The following is a 17090-nucleotide window of genomic DNA, read 5'->3' on the forward strand; positions in this document are numbered from 1 at the left end:
TCTTTGCTTTCAGCCAGCTGCCTGTTGACATTTTCAGACAACAGTGATGCTTGATTCTATTGCACAACACAACTTTTAAAAGTCAACTTTCCATTCAGAAGCTTTTTATCATCCATTTCGCCGAATCGCGCTCACCATTCACTCAAACCGTAACGTTAGCCTACTACACAGTTTGCGAGGCCAAAAAGAACGTTCATCTAAAAAAAAATTAATAAAAAAAAAAATTGCGTTAATCTCGCGATAAAAAAATTAACGGCGTTAAAATGGGTTTGCGTTAACGCCGTTAATAACGCGTTAAACTGACAGCACTAGTTGTGAGTTAAAGTTCATAGTTGTGAAATAAATGCATTTATATGTTTATGGTTGTTCACGTTGTTATGCTCACAATTTCGGAACAGCGGGCTGTCGGACTAATGAGTTTTGTGTTGGGGTATAAGGCTACCATAACTTTGGTATCTGGACAAATTAGCATATTTTTGGAATACCGAGTTTTCGGAATAATGGGCTTTCGGAACATTGCCATGGAACCCTGAACATCACCTCTACTCCCTCAGGATGTGCTGTGCTGTGCTGTGCTGTACTGTGCTGTGCTGTGCTGTGCTGTGCTGTGCTGTACTGTGCTGTGCTGTGCTGTGCTGTGCTCTGCCCTGCCCTGCCCTACCCTGCTATGCTGTGCTGTGCTGTGTGGCAATAAAGAACTGACTGAAGTCAGCCTTGTTTTGTTTTGTTTTCTAGTGCTGGCCTGGACCAGAACAGCAGATGTAGATCAGTCTGGTGTCCTTCAGCCCAGCTCAAGATTCACCCTGACACCCTCATGAGTCTGAACCCCAGAGGGTTTGACAGGAAGATTAGTCAACATTACTCAGACCTCTCTTATGGAAATGGAGTCATTTGATTAACATGAAGGAGCCAGTCTAACCAGAAGGCATAACAACCACTCAACACACAGAGGGAAATACTGCCACCTTGTGGCCTGTAGAGTGTCATGTTTTTTATTTGTTCTTAGTCTTTCTGTCCATGGGGGTTGGCAGGCAACTATTTACAGTATTTGTCATGGACTGGTACAGGGGCTAGATGTGCCACTGAATGGATATTGATCACTTACAGACAGACACAGATGTCTATGCGTTTGTGTTTACTGTCACTAAGGACTCCCAAACCAACATGGACTCATGCACCAACTCTGTCTCAGACCATATCAACAGGGGTGTGGGCACAAGCAAATAAAAACCTGTGTACATTTACCATATGTATGCTATAAACATGTGCATAAACAAAGCTGTATTAATTGATGTATTTATTGAAGTACTTTAGTCTATGCCACCGCACTTTGTTCTACTCTTAATGTATATATATATTTTTTGGGGGGCTGTTCCTACTGTTTTTGGATAGTTGTAGTATTGTTATGTTATATGTTGTTGTTGTGTTATATGTTGTCCCTCGTCACACCAACAGGAGAAGCACTCAAAATTTCGTTGTATAAATACAATGACAATAAAGGCTTTTCTATTCTATTCTATTCTTCTATGTACATTTACCCCATGTATGTATTGTGTATATTTACCACATGTATGCTGTGTACATTTACCACATGTATGCTAGCATGCTCATGATACATGTATGATTTCATCTGCCATGTTCCTGATGGTGGTTGACAGAGATGGAGAGGAATCCGTCTCCTCCCTCCTGAGAGCAGAAGGTGCCGTTACAGATGGAGATCAGAGACACATTGAGTCCTGTGCACTTTAGAGTCACATTACAGGAGTCACTGATAACATTACTGTCGGCTGGCTTCCATTTTCACATAAAGACAAATAGTGAATTCTTTGTGCACCATGCCAGATCATCCAGTGCCATTGGGAAGATTGTTTTATTGGCTGTTTCACTTTATGTGACATTCAAACACAAGCCACATTCACTTAGGCTGCAACCTAATTACCATTATAAGTGTTCCCAAAACTAGCAGGCTTGCCATGGTTAAACATTATGCAGCCTAATATTTTGAATATTTTCTAGCATTTATTCTTAAATATCAGATTGTAACCAACATGACTCAATGACACCAGTGTAACAGTTATATTATTTATTCATTTAATATAAAAATCTCACATTTGTTATATAGCCTACAGGGCTTTAAATAATAGCATATTCATATTTTTGCAGATCTAACTTGGTGATGTCGATAAGAGGCCTTCTTGTGTTGTTGTACGGTTGGGATACCGGAACTCTGGTCTCCAGACGGTTTAGCAGTGAATCAGCTGAACTCAAGCTTTATATACACAGCAATCACATTCAACTTAGCGCACAGCTGTGTGTGTGTGTGTTTGTGTTTGTGTGTGTGTGTGTGTGTATGTGTGTGTATGAGAGAGAGAGAGAGAGAGAGAGAGAGAGAGAGAGAGAGAGAGAGAGAGAGAGAGGGAGTTTGTTTGCACACTCATTTAGTTTTTTGCAGTTTGTAACTGATGTGGACAGTGATCACAGCTGTAACCATGACGATCAGACCTACAGACAGCAGCAGGGCCTTCAGCAGACATGGAGAGATTCCTGCAGGGGGCGCCACATCAGCTGAAATGGCCCCAGAACAGGATAGTTAGTGGAGAGTAACATTGGTCATGAATACATATCCTGTCACCGTAACATCAGCAATGTGTTAGTGTATGTGTGAACACTGACTGAAAAAACACACACACACACACACACACACACACACACACACACTTTTACCACTACTCTGTAAATGTGGATTTTTAGTCTGTCTCACCTTCATACGACGGACAGAGGGGTTCAAGTTCCATGGTGGTCTGCCTCCAGCTAACAGGGTTGCTATGGTTACAGGAGACAATGGTGTGGTTGAAAGCGATGGAGAGGAATCTGTCTCCTCCCTCCTGAGAGCAGAAGGTGCCGTTACAGCTGGAGATCAGAGACACATTGAGTCCTGTGCACTTTAGAGTCACATTACAGGAGTCACTGCTGGACCAGTTAGAGACCACAGTCAGAGTGGGGGCCACCACAGGCGCTGTGAAAACATACAGGGACACGTTCAGACACGTAAGTGCACATGCAGAACATACATGTGAGGTCATGAAGAGGTGAAGATATCACCAAAGCTCTGAAACACACCCACACAGCAGTGAACATCAGCTGGGATCATACATCAAATATACTCAGTATTACTCATGACACTGAATATGGAAACGAGTCCAGAGGCCAAACATTAAATCTTTATTTCATTCTGTACTTCTTCACACTTGTGGGTAACAATTTGTGGCTGTTTGATAATTACCAAGAAATATTAAATAAAATAAATTAATCTTCCTTGCAGAACCACATCTTTCAGTCTGTGAAATGACATGGTTCCTGCAGTAGAATGGGGTACACCAGGCTGCCTGTGAGACACCCCTTCCCCTCTCCACCACAGGATACTGACACTCTACACTACTGCATCACATCACAAAATATTAACTGAGTTTGTGCAATAAAATGTGTCATATGTTATCAACACTGAACAAACTAAAACAAAACACAAACAAGCAGACCAGAGTGAAATATTGTCATGGATGTGCATACACTCCTACACGCATGAAGAAGTAAAACACACACTCACCCAGAACAGAGAGCTCATATGAAGTAGCAGCCTCTGCACCTTTGTTTAATGTTTCCACCACAGCTGTGTAGAGTCCACTGTCACTCCTCTGAGGGTTCTTCAGCGTCAGAGAGAAATCTGTTTTATTAAACTCCACTCTGCCTTTGAAAAGGTCAGCCACTTTCTCGTTTGGTGTTGTTGGTACGTAGTACACAACATTTGCAGTTTGATTATAAAACCATTTTATATTCAATATGTCCTCTCTCTTGTCATGTTGTGTTGTAATCAGTGTGACTGGGCTTCCCTCCAGCACAGAAAGGCCCACACTGGATACTGCAGAGACAGAATATAATGTCAGTCTGGCAACATGAATGTCAAAATATTATTTGTACAGTAACAGATCTTTTGCAAAGCATTCATAACTTTCATCAAGTCTTTCCAAAATAAATAGTGTATATTCTGTTCATATAGAATGTAAAATGAGTCTAACATTGTGAATAACTACTACAGCAGCTGTGATATATATAATGACAGATGGAATGTGGAATTCAGTGTTTTGTGGTCCATATCTTCATCCTTCCTGATATATATATATATATTGTCATAGAGTCATAAAAAGAACACCCCCAGAAAGCTTTAATATTGTACATATATGCCACTTGTGCATCAATGTTTTTAGTTAGAGGAAATATACAAAAACATCAATGCATGTCAGACTACCTAAAAAAGTCTAACAGGCCTCAGTCCCTATATGGTATCAGGTGAACATACCTGTCTTAATGTGAATACACCAGTCTCAAACCCATACATGCTAAATTGTTTGGTTTCTTGAATACTCTATATCAGGGGTTTTCAACTGGTTTTGTCCCAGGGACCACCATTCTGACTAGAAAGTAATCCGCGGCCCACTGATGTGCCTGCGCGCGCGTGCGTGCGTGTGTTTGCGCGTGTGTCCGTGCGTGTGTGTGTGTGTGTGGAGAGGAGAGAGGGGAGACCTGTCAGTGTGATATCTGGGCTTGGTGAAGTCCACACAGCCTGTTAATTTGTGGCGAAATGGTAGACAGCAACAGTCTCATCATGCATTCTCCTAGGTTCAACGCCTTGCCCTGTAACTTATTCCTTCCAAGTGTGCCAGTGTAGAAAAACTGCTCTCACACAGGTAGGTAGTTGGAAAGGGGAAGAGACACCTCATTGCTTTTGCAGCAAGCTCTGGAAATTCTGGCATCTGACATCTGTTGCATGTACTCAATAGGCTTGGCATTCAAGAAAACGTGATGTATTTCCATATGCAGCAATAGCTTCATTTGACAGTAATGTTGAACACATGAAACCCAGTGGTACCTCCTCTCCTGCTCTGTCTGTCGTCACTGTAAATCCATATTTGATGTATTCCTCATTGTATTTTCTTTTTCTTTTTTGACTTTGTTTCCCTGTATCCTGTGAAGGTGTAGCTTTGTTGGAAGCCTGTCCTTGTCCCTCTATCGTGGCAGCCTGTCCCTCTGTCACTCTCCTCACTAAAAACCAATCCATTGGTGCTTCTCACCAGCTAACTCGACGTTGGAACGAAATGTTAGCTAAGGACAGTAGATAACTTCAGTCGTTCACCAAAAGTATTACTTTTTCGACTAAACTTCAAAAGTACACGTAGGCTATGCTTAACCACAGATGCTTGTCAACTTCGCGCGTGAAACTGTACGTTATGAATAATATGCGTGTGGCGTGACGTTAGGGACGCAATGCAATGCAATGAATTTTTAAAAATAAAAAAAAAGAAATGGTGAACTGATCAACATAGGCTCATGTCGCGGACCCCCTGCAATGCCGCTGCGGACCACCAGGGGGCCCGGACCCCCGGTTGAAAACCCCTGCTCTATATGCTAGTATACATGGTATCGACATTGTTTTAAGCACTTAAAAAATGCATCACCGTATACTTAAAACAATAAGTAAATAAACAATGTTTTGTCGTACGCTATTGTATATGGCTGGTAAATGCTCTCACTGAGGCAGAGCACTTTTAGCTGGAAATGTACAGCTAGTCAGCGTCTTGGGGAAGTAGCCATGTCCTCTAGAACATGAGTTATATGCTTCCTGTATCTAAACCCTAACTCTACACAGAATTCAATTACATTAGAGTTAATTCTACCTTGTTTTTAACTGCATATTTAGCTAAGAACAAATAAGTTAAGTCTAAATAAATGTATTAGATGTTAGGATACCTTGTAGTTAATTAACTATTTTCTTTCCATACAAAGCCCTTTTCACCCATAATATTACCATTACATTTGTTATAAAATAGAAAATTACCTGTGTTAAGGGTTAATGACAATATAGTCAGTGTAGCAGACAGCTGTACTCGCATGGTGAAACCGGAGTGCCTCTTCTGTGTGGAAATGCGCGTCTTCTGTTCTTCCTTTTATGAAAAGTTACCTCCTCCCCCCACACACACATACATCTCTCTGAACTGAAAGATGCCTCCTCCCCCCACACACACATACATCTCTCTGAACTCAAAGATGCCTCCTCCCCCCACACACACACATACACCTCTCTGAACTGAAAGTATCACCCACTTGGTCAAAAATGAGGTTTTCCTGCCTCTTAGAAATGCCTACCAAATGTCTCTGCAGTTTTTCACAAAGCATGAGACTAGTTTGTGTGGTTTGGGGTTTCCTGTTTTCTTCATACATTGACCTAAAGGCCGTCCCCTGATACCTACCCTGTTGAGACACAATGAGGCTTTGCTGTAGGCTACCTGTGCAGTACCCTGTTGAGACACAATGAGGCTTTGCTGTAGACTAGCTGTGCAGTACCCTGTGGACAGTGTTAAAATCCAGCCATCTTTATGCTACATTAATTGCAGCTACAAACAGAACAACACACTGCACTTTAAATGTATTCCTGTGTGTGTGTGTCTGTGTGAGTGTGTGTGTGTGTGTGTGTGTGTGTTTAGGCTGCTTAGCTTAGAGTAAATATACACATTTTGTGTCATTTTAAATGTTACTTCATACTTTTGTGAATCGGCATGTTGATTTACAACTACTTCTCCATCCACTCACACAGACACACACAAATTGCTTCATCTGAACATCACCTCCACTCCCTCAGGATGTGCTGTGCCGTGCTGTCTTACCTCAAGGCCCAGTGTGTCTCACCTCAAGGCCCAGTGTGTCTCACCTCAAGGCCCAGTGTGTCTCACTTCAAGGCCCAGAGTGTCTCATCTCAAGGCCCAGTGTGTATGACCCATGGATCTGTCTCTTGCAGTTTCTTGTGTTTTCCCCTTTTCCTGTCCGCTGTATTTTAGGTTTGAGATTGATGACTCATGTGCCCGTCCACAAAAAACAAACCCTTTGCCAAGGTTATATCAGATGTCTTAGCGAAAATAATATAATCATTAAGCCACTATATTGTGGTACAATACAGCATTAAAGTTCATTCAGACATGGATTCTCCATTAAACTCTCACTCATAGCCACGTCATGTTAATTGTGATAACAATTCTCAGAATGTTTGATTTTTAATACAGCAGAATAGTATGTAACATAAGAAGTTACAGTATAAGTTATAAGTCTAAACAGTGGAAGGCGCTTTGCTGAAATATAATATTCATTAAAGGACCCTGTCTTTGTAAAACGTAATTAATCTGACTCAATTAGGAACTCAGCCTTAGGTCCTGGTTTTTTAATGTTATATTGCTACCAGTTAGGTAGGCTGACCTAGGGTCATTTCTATGGATGCCTACAATCTATTTTGGCGAATAACCCCCTTACTTTTTAATAACTGGTTTCTTCCAGGAATAGTGTCGCACAGGATATTGCCACAGACGTTTTCTATATTTTGGCATATTCCACGGACGCAACCTGTTATTAGTTCTGGAGACTAGCTCAGAGGCTACAGTGCCGTCACGGGGCTGACCAGCATGTTGGACCGGTCCGGTTCAGGGACCCAGTGCTGTTACGGGGCTTACCAGCAGGTTAGACCGGTCCGGTTCAAGGACCCAGTGCTGTTACGGGGTTAACCAGCAGGTTAGACCGGTCCGGTTCATGGACCCAGTGCTGTTACGGGGTTTACCAGCAGGTTAGACCGGTCCGGTTCATGAACCCAGTGCTGTTACAGGGTTTACCAGCAGGTTAGACCGGTCCGGTTCATGGACCCAGTGCTGTTACGGGGCTTACCAGCAGGTTAGACCGGTCCGGTTCATGGACCCAGTGCTGTTACGGGGCTTACCAGCAGGTTAGATCGAGCAGGTTCAGGGGCCGAGTGCCAGGCTGCTGTATGATCTCAGTATAACCATTCAATCCAGTGCAGAAGCTGGGCGGCAACCCACCGCTGTATAATACAATATAACAGTTCTGCTGCAGCGTGTCTAACCCAGGTGATTTCGCCAGGTAACTTAATTGGTTTGAAACTAATCCTTGCCAGTTGTTGCCGAAACACTGCTACCTAGTACTACTTCTCTTGTTACAAATTTCTTGAGAGGCCAACGTGGATCAGAGCATCACAATGTATTAGTTAGGTACAAGTTACTCATACAGTTACATATTCAAATGAGTCTAAGTGCAGTAAGTCTAATATACAAGCTATAAAGAAACTATTGAAACATCCAAAAATTCAGAAGAAGATTGAACATACGCGTGGCTGCTCAGCAAAGAACGATGACGTACACTCAGATGGCCAGCAGGCTCTATTTACAGAATAATTTTCAAAGTCCTTTGAGCAATCTTCCACTTAAATACCGCAATTTCATTTATCCATTTCTTTCATCTGGAATAATAATGAATCAACATGGAACGGTGGTTGTTTGATGCATAGGGATCACAACAGTCCAAAAATAACAAAATGGGGGGGAGAGAGAGAGAGAGAGAAAAGAGAGAGAGAGAGAGAGGGCTGCTGTGTGTTCTGTATTCACACACACACATAAAGGAGAGTGGACAGTATACAGAGTTGCATAGTCTCATAATTATGCAACAAAAAGCCATAATTATACCAATTCTTACAGCGATGGCAATCAGCCGTGCAATCAGCCGTGCAGACAGCAGAAAGGCTTTTAGCAAATATGGAAGTGTTCCAGCAGGGGGCACCAAACCACACAGTTCATAGGGGTTGCTATGGTTACAGGAGACAGTGGTGAGGTTACAGCTGGAGATCAGAGACACATTGAGTCCTGTGCAGTTTAGTGTCACACCACAGTAAACCAGTTAGCACTTTTTGGACATAGAGCAAACGACCAAACTGTGGTGTGAAAACCCAACTGGGACAATAGCGCAATTCCTGAACAGACTACGTTGGTGTTTAAAACTGTAAAATCTGTCAAGTCTTGCCAACAACAAGAGGTTATGGTAAGAATGCACCCATGTGTACCGTTTTTGTTCATTGTGAAAATGTCTCCACATGGCAACAAGGTAATTTGAATGTTTTACCTCAATGAGCCGTCTGCGCGAGGGCATATGCGGCTCTACATAGTTCCTGTCAATTGTTAGTTCAGTGCAGTTAAAATCTCCTCCCAGAAGTAAAATTTCCTCAGAATCACAACTACATAAAACTTAATCTAAAGTAGTTAAGAAAACCATTCTGCCAGTTGCCGTGGTAGGTGCATAAACACAAAGAAAAACATATTCTCAAATTGGGCCCTGACTTTTAAAAGTCTCCCCTTCACCATTTCCTCAGCCTGGTAGGTCATAGGAGTAAAAGTCTTTGAAAATTAAATTGAATCCCCACCACTATTGGATGTGTTGTGACTTAAAATAGATAGGCCATCAAATTCTTTTGCCTAATCTGCTGCATTGGATGTGTCAGTGTGCGCTTCCTGAGCAAATATAACATCAAATCTATTCTGTCTGATTGATTCAAACACTACAGCTCTTTTGCTTCTTTCTCTGGTTCCATTTAGGTTCAAAGAAGCTGTGCGATTTTCAACCATGTGTAACCCACTGGCTGTAAGGTCTAGGCTCTGAACCATGTGTAGCCCACTGGTGGTAAGGTCTAGGCTCTTGGCTCTGAAATGCTCGACTACGCCACCTGGCGCCTTCACGCCAAGATATACTGAAATGTCTGATTGTACCTTTTGACAGAGACAAGCAGGCTCTCCCACAGGTATGCTCCAGTAATGACAGAGACGTGGTATTTAAGAAAAAAATAAACAATATTTATTAATACACGGCTAAATGACAATAAAATACAAAATACGGCAAGAGGGAAGGTAATGGCTGCCACCAGAAGGGTAGGGGACACTGAAGGGGTTTACAGGGAGCAGCTGTTGCAGGGGGTTACCTGTCCTGGAAAAGGAGTGAGACCGACACGCCACCCGTGCTCTTGATTCTGGTGCCTACTCACATATCCACACAGCACACCTAGGCACAGGCACTGCAAACAGGGATCACTGCAATCCGGCAACCTGCCTCGTAGACAGCTGCTACGCTCTCCGTAAAGCAAAGCAGCAGTGGCAAATCTTCCTGAAGAAAGCAACCAAAATCGGTTATGTACATGATGATACACAATAAACATGTCTTCAATTGTCATGAAATACATCAGACTGTCTTATGTTACCTTCATGCAGCACTGACCGAACAAGCACTGAAATTAGGGCTCCCTGGCATCTCCGAACCAGCCCCTATGTGAGCACACAAACATAAGTGCAAATAATCATTTGAATCATCCGAATTCAGATAATTAGCCAACACAGATGCACAGATGCTATGTCAGGGTGGAACACCGTCAGTCACTTCGAGTCAGTGACACATCCATACGGAGCATACACACAAACATTGTTCTTCATTCACGTGAGCTACGCAGGAGATTCCCGTTTACCACAGCGGGAGGTGCTTGCTTGGTGTCAAGGCCTTCGGTAGCGGCATACTACCCGGAAGCGTTTGGGTGAACGGTAAACATCTGTTGCCAAACAGTCACTTTAGCTGAATTGCTAACAGTGGAAATAAACCAGGAGCACATTATATATAATAATCTGTGTTTTTCAGAAGGCAAAGTGTGTGTGCGCTGTCCGCTCTCAATAGTTCTGAATTGATAGTTCGTTAATAGCTTGCAAAGGTTAGCTTGTAAGCCTAAATAAATAAAGCTTGATTTGTTTTGTACATGTGCTCACGTTCTCCTTTTCTGTGTAGATTATAGCAGATTTAAGTCTGTATATCCTACTTAAGTACCAAAAGTAAAAGTATACATTTTCTTATGATTTAGACGAATAATATACCTGTTGAGATTAGTAATGATCAATCACTGGCTCTCTACGAATCGTATGGTTTGTGTTGTGCAGGGTGGGGGTAGGTGGGCACCAGAGGTCAGTTGCCCAGGGGCACCATGAAGTCTTAATACGGGCATGAGCACATACCTTTCAGCAGCAATAGCATGGAGAGCAAGAAGTGGAAACCCAGTGACCGCAACTATCCTACCTAGTGAGCTGGTTATAGGAGCGGCACTTTGGCTAATGAATGAACAGTCACCGAGAGCTACTTGGGGGCGTGGCAGAGCAGACAGAAGCTACAGTGGCTGCCGGTTACACATGATAAAAAAGAATAAAATGCATACGAGTTATATGCACACTAGCATCATAAAACACAGCGAATGTTGTTTAAACATTAAACATCACTATTGCTTAACAAGACTTTAAGCTTGGTCAGAATTTTCTTCAGACGATATATTTCTTTAGTGAAACAACTGTTAACCTTTCCTGCTCTGTCTGTCTCTGACTGTAGTCGGAGATTACAGGGGAGATCTGTTTTACGATCCAGGGCCGAAGTGTTTTATATTCTTGACTTCGGGGTTAACTTCCTGTCCTTTCCGTCTGCTGTTGATAAGTAAAAAATGCCCACTGGATTCTTTCTGAGGATTTATGCTACACACACTGGTTCAATATTACAGCACATAATATTTGCTCCGGTCGCTACATCCAAAACTATTCATAAGCATCACCGGTCTCTCTACAACTCACTCGCTCTACCACACATATCCTGGCCTGTACACCATTATACAACACAAGCCTCGCTCATAAAATAACGTGTTTTCATGATAAACGTTTCCACGTATGGGAAAAAAGTCCGTCAATCCGAACATTCCGTGCGTGTTTTGTTTCTTTTAGAAACGATCTGATATCTTCCACTTCATAATCGCGACTGGAAAACCCACTCTGACGTAAATTACAGGTTAAACTGCAATCAGAAAAAGTCAGTTTCACTCCATTATCTGTTGTACTTAGACAATGGGACTGTCGCCCTTTTTAGCATTTCTTTTGTTTGCACGGGGACGTTTTCTTTTAATCGGTAGGCTACTTTAAAAACAGTCCCCTCCATTTCCATGAAGGTCATTTCACTGTCAACTATAGAGGGCTGGGGCTCTGAGAGAGACAGTGAGAGAGAGAGAGACAGGGCTGGGGCTCTGAGAGAGACAGTGAGAGAGAGAGACAGGGCTGGGGCTCTGAGAGAGACAGTGAGAGAGAGAGAGACAGGGCTGGGGCTCTGAGAGAGACAGAGAGAGAGAGAGACACGGCTGGGGCTCTGAGAGAGACAGAGACAGTGAGAGAGAGAGACAGTGAGAGAGAGAGAGACAGGGCTGGGGCTCTGAGAGAGACAGAGACAGTGAGAGAGAGAGACAGTGAGAGAGAGAGAGACAGGGCTGGGGCTCTGAGAGAGACAGTGAGAGAGAGAGAGACAGGGCTGGGGCTCTGATCCAGGTCCCCTCAAGCAACATGGTTTGACTGAAGCAGCTAAACACATTTCTTCCCCTTAAGTTCACACTTACTGGTTTGCACTTTAAGAAACAGTCTCTTGCACACAGACACTGAGACAGGAAGATAGTTAAAAGCAGGATAAGTGATTCTAGAGGAACCAGCAAGGGTGAGAGAGAGGAAGGTGCCTGCTTGAACACCCCAGTGACACGTCAGGAAGGCAGCTTTGTTGTTGTCGTTGTACCCTGCTGCTCAGGTTCTATGGTTGTTCAGTCATGTTGATGTGTTTAGCAGTTGTGGGCTACAGACAGCACATGTTGTACTGTGAAGGAGGGCCTTTATAGATCAACATGCTGGTGATGAGTACTTGCATGTGACAATGAGAGGATTAGTCCCTGTTGGACGTCCCCAACCAAAATCATATCTGTGTCTCCGTCTTCATTTATTTTCATTTAGCAGACGCTTTTATCCAAAGCGACTTACAAGGATGTATACACATTTTACATTTACACTGATGGCACACTGCACATCAGGAGCAATTAGGGGTTCAGTGTCTTGCTCAAGGACGCTTCGACAGGGAATCGAAGCAACCTTCTGATTACTAAACGACTTCTCTACCCCCGTACCACTGTCGCCCCAGCATGGGGAGGTTTAATCAGACCCTGTTTTACACCCCCACCACTTTCAGGGGGATTTTAGGAGGCATTACTCAACAACATTTGTACTTTAGTATTTAGAACATCTTTTACTATAATACATAAAACATGATCTGGCCACACACACACACACATACAGTACACCGTGTGACCTTGGGTTAATCTCATTGTATCATGTCATGTAATCATGTCATGATTATTATCTGTGTGCTCTGTGTAGCCTGAACCTTTATACTATCAGCAGACCGTTACTGGCAGCTTCCTCTAAGCTCGTGTGAATAGAAGCCTTCTCTTCCTGTCTCAGTTTCTGTGCGTGTTTCAGCCTTTTCTTAAATAGAGTCGTGAGAAATCATCTATTCCACTTTAAAACCTAGAATATAAGCAACAGGCAACACAAGTGCATGCAACACATTTTTGAAGCTTGAACGTAGGGCAGTCATTTAACATAATAAAATGAACTGATGAACTGTGTATACAGGTTTAACCACCAGTGTGACAAGAGTGTGACAGTAGACGTGACTAATGTTAGACTAACATTAGAAACATTCCTGAAAATGTTTCTGCAAACAGCATCAATCTTAGCAGCTTGTAATCATATATGCAAAACATCAAGTGTGTATGTTTATGGGAAGTTTAGGTGGGAATGTGTGTATGTGTATGTGTGTGTTTAGGTGGGAATGTGTGTATGTGTATGTGTGTGTGTGTGTGTGTCACACACACACACACACACACACACACACACACACACACACACACACACACACACACACACACACACACACACACACACACACACACACTGGGGCCTATCAGTTCAGAGAGGTGTATGTGTGTGGGGGGAGGAGGCATCTTTTCATAAAAGGAAGAACAGAAGAGAAACATTTCCACACAGAAGAGACACTCTGATTTCACCATGCGAGTACAGCTGTCTGCTACACTGACTTTATTGTCATTAACCCTTTACACAGGTAATTTTCTATTAATTATCAAAATGAAGGATAATATTATAGATGAAAAGGGCTTTGTGTGAAAAAAAATTGTTAATTAACTTAATTACAAAGCATCCTAAAATATAATACATTTATTTAGGGACAGACTTAACTAATTTGTTCGAAGCTAATTATGCAGTTAAAAACAAGGTAGAATTAACTCTGATAGTGTTTAGTACTTGGTAGATTTAGGGTTAGATACAGGAAGCATATAACTCATGTTCTAGAGGAAATGGCTAGTTCCCCAAGACGCTGACTGTAACTTCATTTTCAGCTATAAGTGGTCTCCTTCAGTGAGAGCATTTACAATCAAGTTTAACAAAATATTGTTTATTTACTTATTGTTTTAGTATACAGTGATGTGTTTCTTCATTGCTTAAAACTTTGTTGATACCATGCATACTAGCATAGAAGGTTCAAGAAACCAAACAATTTAGCATTCATGGGTGTGATACCCAGGGACATATACACACACTGTTGAGAAGTATCTGTGTATCTGTTTGTTTATGTCATTTCTAAACAATATTTAAGGCACTTTGAATAAACACATCTGCATGATGTAAATTATGTTTCTGGATAGTAATAGTATTTTCTCCTGACCCCCATGTGTCATAGCTAACACAGAACACAATACTAATATGTAGAGATTCATACAGGTTTAGTCTTAGCTAAAATGTCCTGGGGAACTATGATTTCTCTCCTTGGTTGGCAGTGGTCTGAGACAATCTCGCATTGTATGCTTGACCTGTTCTAGATCTGCAGAGGTGAAAGATGCCGCTAAAGAGGGCCACTGACCATTTGTTAGATTTACCACTTACGTTGCTCTGTCTTCTTTTAGTCAACTGTTTGTGCTTTGCAAAAACATGCTGGTAGGTATATTCACTTTAAGACAGGTATGCCACGACAATGCCAAACCTGTGAATGGAAAAACATAAAAGAGAGAGAGAGAGAGTTATGTAAATAACTTATATAAATATATAATAGATATAGACCACAAAAGACTGATTTCCACATTCCATCTGTCATTATATACATCACAGCTGCTGTAGCAGTTATTCCCAATGTTCACCAAATTTTACATTCAACATGAACAGGCTTAATAGTTAAAGACACTCATGTTGCCAGCCTGACATAATATTCTGTCTCTGCAGTATCCAGTGTGGGCCTTTTTGTGCTGGAGGGAAGCCAAGTCACACTGACTACAACACAACATCACAAGAGAGAGGACATACGGAATATAAAATGGGTTTATAATCAAACTGTAACTGTTGTGTCATATTTACCAAAACACAAAGATCTGGAGGTGGAGGATCTTTTCAAAGACAGAGTGGAGTTTAATAGAATAGATTTCTCTCTGACGCTGAAGAACCCTCAGAGGAGTGACAGTGGACTCTACACAGCTGTGGTGGATATAAGAGGGAAAGATGCAGAGACCGCTGCTTCATATGAGCTCTCTGTTCTGGGTGAGTGTGTGTTTTACTTCTTCATGCGTGTAGGAGTGTATGCACATCCATCGGACTATTTAAGGTCTGCTTGTTTGTTTTTTGAGTTGAAAACATAATTTGATTGCACAAAATATGTCAATTGCATGTGTATGTTCTGATTAAGTGCCTTGTTGAAGCCAGATGGCTGGACCCAACTTACATAATATTTACGTTTTATAATATTTAGTATTTTTTCCATGCCAGATTAATTTAATTTAACTCTCTGTAAGAGTCAGGCAGTGTACCATAGGGGCTGATACACAACCCCCTTGTTTTTCTGTCAAACTTATTTTCTAATGTAGACATATGGCCAACATGGGCAAATATCACCTTTTTAATGTTTTTAACCTTTCCTTAAAAATCCTGGGGCTCTTAAAGTGTCAGGGGACTAAAGCGCAATTTTGAAGAAGATGAAAATGTGTGTTTCACCTTCAAATATCTCAGTATTCCTTCATCAATGAATTGACACATTGGAACCTTACATGAACGATAGTGGTGTAATTCTGGCATGCTGATTATAGGGCGTTTTTAAGGAGATAATGACATTTTAGGGCATATTTACAAGACAGCGCAGCTCAGCGCGCCCTCAGTCAAAATAGTTGCAATCTTTTTTATTCTGTTCATCTATACTTCTTTTATCTGTGCTATGAATATCCAGGGGGCTTTTTGCTTAAATGTTGATTATCTAGTGGATACTTGCCCCTCAAGAACTGCAACACCAGTGAACAGAAAAAGAGCACTAATGTATTAACAACTTGATAAATCATATAGTCAGTCCTATATGATTTATCAAGTTGTTGCCAGTCAGTCCTATATGATTTATCAAGTTGTTAATACATTAGTGCTCTTTTTCTGTTCACTGGTGTTGCAGAATCTGCTTTGGCCACAGAAACACTTCACCATTTTCTGAATTTGTTTTAGCTTTTAATGATTAAAGACATGAAAATGAGCAGGAGAGTGTCTCTGTGTGGGATGAGGAAGTAATTCAGATCGGATTCAATCCTGGGTCCCTATGGACACAAACTAATACATGTAATGGCATGAGATGCTACTGGTTGCGCCACAGCTCTCCCCCCCCCCCTCCACTCTCCACATGTTTATGAAGTCATACAGATGCAGCCGGCAACGTTGCTACATTTCATTAACATTTACATTTAGTCATTTAGCAGACGCTTTGTCCAAAGCGACGTACAAGGGAGAGAATAGTCAAGCTACGAGCAATAGAACCTGGTGTAACAATAAATACTACTTTACATAAGAAATATAACAAAATGAAATAAAAAAGAAAAGAAGTGCAGAAATGTAACTGCTGTAATTGCAAGTTACGCACTAGTCGAAGTGCCAGTTAGGACGGGAAGTGCTCTCTGAAGAGTTGGGTCTTCAAAAGCTTCTTAAAGGTCGAGACGGACGCCCCTGCTCTGGTAGTGCTAGGTAGTTCATTCCACCAACGTGGAACTACAAATGAGAATAGTCTGGACTGCCGTACTTGCACAGATGGCAGTGCCAAACGACGCTCACTAGAAGAGCGCAGCATCCTGGGTGTAACATTTGCCCTTACAAGAACATTTAGGTAGGTGGGAGCAGAACCATCAAGCACTCTGTAGGCAAGCATAAGTGACTTGAACTTAATGCGAGCAGCTACAGGCAGCCAGTGGAGGTCAATGAGTAGCGGGGTGACGTGTGCCCTTTTCGGTTGGTTGAACA

General features: G+C 42.0%; 1 protein-coding gene across 2 annotated transcripts in view; it reads right to left on the reverse strand.

Annotated features, from left to right (window-relative positions):
• Nucleotides 1–2414: 2414 nt before the first annotated feature.
• Nucleotides 2415–17090, reverse strand: part of LOC116219471 — a 33555-nt gene continuing 18879 nt past the window's right edge. The window contains exons 1-4 of one of the 2 annotated variants that reach the window (XM_042703732.1): nt 5891–5968; nt 3605–3916; nt 2762–3016; nt 2420–2565 (exon numbers count right to left, since the gene is read on the reverse strand). In XM_042703732.1, coding sequence (XP_042559666.1) covers nt 2435–2565; nt 2762–3016; nt 3605–3916; nt 5891–5945 — 753 coding nt within the window. In that variant the 5' untranslated portion in view covers nt 5946–5968 and the 3' untranslated portion in view covers nt 2420–2434. Of the gene's footprint in view, nt 2566–2761; nt 3017–3604; nt 3917–5890; nt 5969–17090 lie in introns of those variants that run through there. The other variant, XM_031562749.2, reaches the window with a different exon arrangement.

Source organism: Clupea harengus, chromosome 25 (genome assembly GCF_900700415.2).
Source record: "Clupea harengus chromosome 25, Ch_v2.0.2, whole genome shotgun sequence".
Taxonomy (NCBI): Eukaryota; Metazoa; Chordata; class Actinopteri; order Clupeiformes; family Clupeidae; genus Clupea; species Clupea harengus.